Source organism: Pediculus humanus, genomic scaffold (assembly GCF_000006295.1).
Source record: "Pediculus humanus corporis 1103172107496 genomic scaffold, whole genome shotgun sequence".
NCBI classification, from domain to species: domain Eukaryota; kingdom Metazoa; phylum Arthropoda; class Insecta; order Psocodea; family Pediculidae; genus Pediculus; species Pediculus humanus.
In genome coordinates, this window is record NW_002987112.1 from 145236 (window position 1) to 150260 (window position 5025).

A 5025-nucleotide genomic window follows, 5' to 3' on the forward strand; every position below is an offset into this window, starting at 1 on the left:
TAATTAGGGTAGTAGTAAGTTTTACAAAAAAAAAAAGTAAAATTTAAGTAAATAAAAATCTTTTTAAATAATCTCGTATGCTTACGTTAAATTTATACGTACAAATTATACAACAAAATAAAGTTTACATCGTAATAAAGTAACTAAAAAAAAAATTAAAAAACTAAAAACTAAATTAGTCACGCTAAATTTATAGATATATTTATATAAATAAGTTTGATTATTTTTTTTTTAATTCAGTCATCATTTTTTTTTAATGAACCCATTTTCAATTTTTTTTTTTTTTTTTTTTTTTTTTTTTACCACCAAAGAAGAAAATTTTTTTATTATTTCGTACCATGACTTAAAATAATTTTTTTCTTTTTAAAAACATCATCAATTTCGTAATCATCATTATTTAAAAATTTAAAAAAATATATATTTCCCCCCCCCCCTTTCTCTTCCCCCCTCTCTTTATCTAACACGGGTGAAAAGAGTTTTATTAAAAATTACGTAATAATAATAATAATAATGATTTTTTTCAAAACCTTTTACAAGTAAAAAAAAAATTTTTATCATTATTATTTAAAATTCCGGAAAATTCGTCGATGGAGAGGGAAAAAAAATCATTTTTTTATTTATTACGTTACTTACGAAAAAAATTGTTAACTACGATTGTTAAATAATAATAATAATAATAATAATAAAGTTATTGTTATAAACAATTAAGTTAATAACCGTAATCACGCAAATAATTATTATTGTGCATGCAATTTTTAACAAAACGAAGGTGTAAAGAAAAATTTTAATAACAATTTAAATGGAGATTAATGAAGTTATTATTATTATTATTATTATTAGGGATTAATTTTATAAACGTGAGTTTATTGTTTAAATAAATAAAATGGCCGCCGATTCGGATAGTAAAAAAAAAAATATTAAAAATCGTAGAGAACGCGTTCGATTGGTGGAAAAAAAGGATTTTATAAATGTAATAACATTTCCAAGTATTATTATTATTATTATTTTTTTGGATTTAAATTTTTTTTTTTTTTTCGTCAAGATCACGCTACGGGTTGATCCTTAATTGAAAAAGTCATCTCGGAGGCATGGAAAAAAATTTTTTTTTTTTTTTTTTTTAATTTGAATCGCCCCTGGGTGACCACACACGCATTCGCTAAAACAATTTCTTAAACACCTTCAGAACACACCGTATAATAATGAATTCGTGACATAAAAAAAAAAAAAAAAAAAAGGTGAGAGGTAATAATAATAATAATAATAATATGGACATAATAAGGCGTTTATTATTATTATTATTATTATAAAAAATAAATTATTTTAAACGAAAACGTCGAACGTCTTTATTATTGGATTTTTCTTTAAAAAAAAAAAAACAAAATGGCGGTATTTACCTCTTTGTAAAAGAATGCTATTTCTTGGATTTTTATTTTTTGTGCTTAAAGATGAACAATTCCACCTGTGCCATTTAAATTGATATTGACATTCGTCAACGGCCAATTGAAGGCCATCCATTGCACTTGACGTCACATCCGGAAATTGTTGACAAAGTTCCATTTGATCTTTATTTAATCCTTGAAATGTTTTACATATCGTTGGTCCTATTAATTCTTGTTTAAATATCGCGTAGGAGTTTCTTCCATCCCTTAAAAAAAAAAAAAGGTTTAAATCGTGTAAATAAATAAATAAATGATTAGTGCCACGAAACAAAACAAAACAAAATTTTAATTTTATTTTTTGTTTTAATTCATTCGAATGAAACAAAATTAAAATTAAACAGATAAAAAAAAAAAAAAAAAAAATTTTAATTTTACATTTTATTTCTTATCTACTAAAAAGTTTATTCTGCTACTTGTCAACTAGATGAATGAGCCTTAATATAAAGGTTTGTCGTCGTCGTCGTCGTCGTCGTCGTGCCTAAAAACCTTAGAAAGTTTTATTGTGTTAAAATTAAAATCTCTTGTATGTGCATGTTCATCATATGAATATCATTTTATAAGAATGGTGGCAGGTTGAAGAAAATTGTTTTTGTTTTGTTTTGTTTTTCTTTCTTCATTTTTATTCGTCACGGTTGCCATATATTTTATTTAAATATACATACAAATTATTTAATTTGTTTTTGTTTGTTGCTATTTCCACGATATTGCCATTCGTGCTTGTTACGCTTTGTTGAATTTTTTTTTTTTTTTGTTTTCAACAAACAAAACGTTTTAAAAAAAAAATGGCGTCGTCGTTTCAAACTCTAATGATTTCATTATGAAATTATTTTAAAAAAATTTCCCGAAATGATGATGTGAAAGCAGAAGAAAATTATCACGAATCCAAACATCACGATTGGTTGTTTTTTTTTTTTTTCCAGTCTTGTAAAATAAAATTACTCGAGTGAATACATTATTCCGGATATAGAATTAATAAGCTCATATAGAAAAAATGACTTCGTGAGTGATTTAAAACAAAAGAAAAAAGGAAAATTATTATAAAATGAATGCGACGACCGGATACGAAATAAAATAGGAATGCGCTTTGAAAAATATATAAAGTAATAAGAATCGAGATCATGTGTGAGTTGGGAAAATTATTATTATATCTACGAGACAAAAATTTTTAAAACGTACAAAGTCATGGTGAAAAGATTTGATGTATATAAGTCAGTAATTAGAATGGGAGACAAATTGATTTATACAGGTACGTGAGAAATATCGTTGAGAATAAGAGGTTCATCATTTCGTGTAACTCGTCCGTAGTACGTATAGGTATGTGGTCAAGTGGTGGTGGTGGTGGTAGTTGTGGTACCCTTTTTTTTTTCACCCTTTTTTTTTATATGTTTGAGATAAAAATGTCGTTTGTAGACAGGTTTTCATACTTAAAAACAAAAGTTACAAAACTTTTAAATCAAATTTTTTTTTTTAATAAAAAAAAAAAAAAATTTTCCCATACTTTGATTGAAAATATTTAAGGGTAAAAATGTCGGATAATATTTTTTTAAAAAAAAAAAAAAACAAAAAATGGAAGCTAAGCCGTAAAGAACAAAAAAAAAAAAAAAAAAAAAAACCGAGTCAAGAAGAATAATAGACCAAAGATATAGATTAAACGTGTTTAGGAATTAAAATACTTTTAAAAACAAGAAATCACGAACACATGTATCACAATAATAAATGTGGGCGAATTCTTTATGTAGCGGCCATTGTAAACTATTTTTTTTTTTTCTTTTTTTTTTTTATCTTAGCAGACATTGCTAGCAATTAGTATAAAACGTGTTATGATATCCGCATCCGATCCGCAATCATAATACCTTTCTTTAGTACCTAGTACTACCCGCTACCCACTACTACTACTACTTATTCCTCTCTTTAAAATTTTTTTTAAATGGATTTTTTAATTGACATTTTTTTTGCAAGTCAATAACTTATTATTAGTTTATTATGTGTGGACCATTAGAGAATTGATTTTTTTTTTTACACAAAAAAATGAGAGGTTACGTATCTTGTGAGAAAATCTCATGGGAAAAATGTCTTCTTCTCCTCCTTCTCCTTCATCTTCATCTTCATCTTCTTCTTCTTGTGTTCTTAAACTGAATAATTACATCGGAGTTTAAAAAAAAAAAAAAAAAAAAATTTAATAATTGATTTTTGACAGATTTTTTTTCTCTTTTTCATTCTTCCCTTTCCCTCCCCCGCCCCATTTTTGTTTTTTTACATGGTTATTTGCACTTGGTGTCACTTTTGTATCATCAATGTGATGAATCACGTTACATACCTTTCATTACTTTACATTTTAGTTTTTTTTTTTTTTTTTACGAAAGCGTTCATTTTTTTTTTAAAGATAAAATCAATTCGAATCCTGTCACCCACACGTAAATATTTTTCAAGTGTTTAAAGTCACTCAAAAGTCACTTTTCCTACTTTTTTATAAAGAAAAAAATTTTTTTTTTGAAATAAATAAAAACAACAATCGAAAAGTGTATAAATATTATTATTATTAATCGATTTTGAACGGGTACCTTAGGTTCGTTTTAAATCTAAGAAGAAAAACAATGTAATTAACTTATAAATTGAATAAAATAATAATAATAACAAAATTACGAAGAATGAATGATGCTTATATAATAATAATAAAAGTTTTCGAACACTTTATCAATAAATAATAAATAATTATAATGTGTGTGTGTGTGCGTGTGTGCGTTATTGATGAATGAATTATTATAAATACGATGACAGTTTTGATATGAGAATAGAAAAAAAAAAAAAAACAAAATGTCGGCGTCAAGTGAAATTGCCACAAATAAGAATTAATTCGGTTATTTTTTTTTCCTTAAACAAATCGTTTTTTATTTTTTTTTTTTTACGTGAATTTGTCGCTGAATGAAACAAATTTTTTATAAAAAGTGAAAAACATAATAAAAAAAACAAATAAATGAAACGAAAAAAAAAAAAAAAATTGTCGCAACCCCCAAGTCGAATAAAATATATAAAAAAAAAAAAAAACTTGGATCCTCCATTAAGAGTCATTTAAAAGTTGTTGTCAAACAAAAAGTTTTACGGTCCGTTTCTTTTCTTAAAGCTTTTCTGATAAGCAAATCCATTGACGTTTTCTCCGTGTTTCACATTACATTTAATTACCGGCTATTTATTATATTCAAAAATCCCGATAAGAGAAAAAAAAAAAAAAAAAAACTGGAAGTTTCAAATATTGAAACACACCAAATAAATAAATAAAAAATTTATACAGAAGCATTTTCCCTTTCAAAAATTTTTTTTTTCCTTTTTTTTTTTTTTTTTAATCGAATGAGTTCATCTTTTGTTTTGTTTTCTTTTTCACAAACCTTTTTTTTATTTTTTTAGATGAAAAAACCTTTCGTTTTTTTTTCTTATGACACGTTTATTTTTTTTAATTATTTAAAATTTATTTAATTATTTAAAATCCTCGATTGAAATTATAATTATTATTTTTTTTATTATTAAATTTTAAACAAAAAAAAAAGAAATTCAATAACGAGTTTTTTTTTTTTTGTTTTTAAATACAAAT

The 5025-nt window shown here is 24.4% G+C and overlaps 1 protein-coding gene across 1 annotated transcript in view; it reads right to left on the reverse strand.

The window, feature by feature from the left end:
• Phum_PHUM151330 (wnt-10, putative) overlaps positions 1-1557 on the reverse strand; it is a gene marked incomplete at both ends in the record, with an annotated part of 8815 nt that extends 7258 nt beyond the window's left edge. The window contains one exon of the mRNA XM_002424744.1: positions 1395-1557. Within this exon, the coding sequence (XP_002424789.1) occupies positions 1395-1557 (163 nt within the window). The remainder of the gene's footprint in view (positions 1-1394) is intronic.
• Between the last annotated feature and the right edge of the window lie 3468 nt (positions 1558-5025).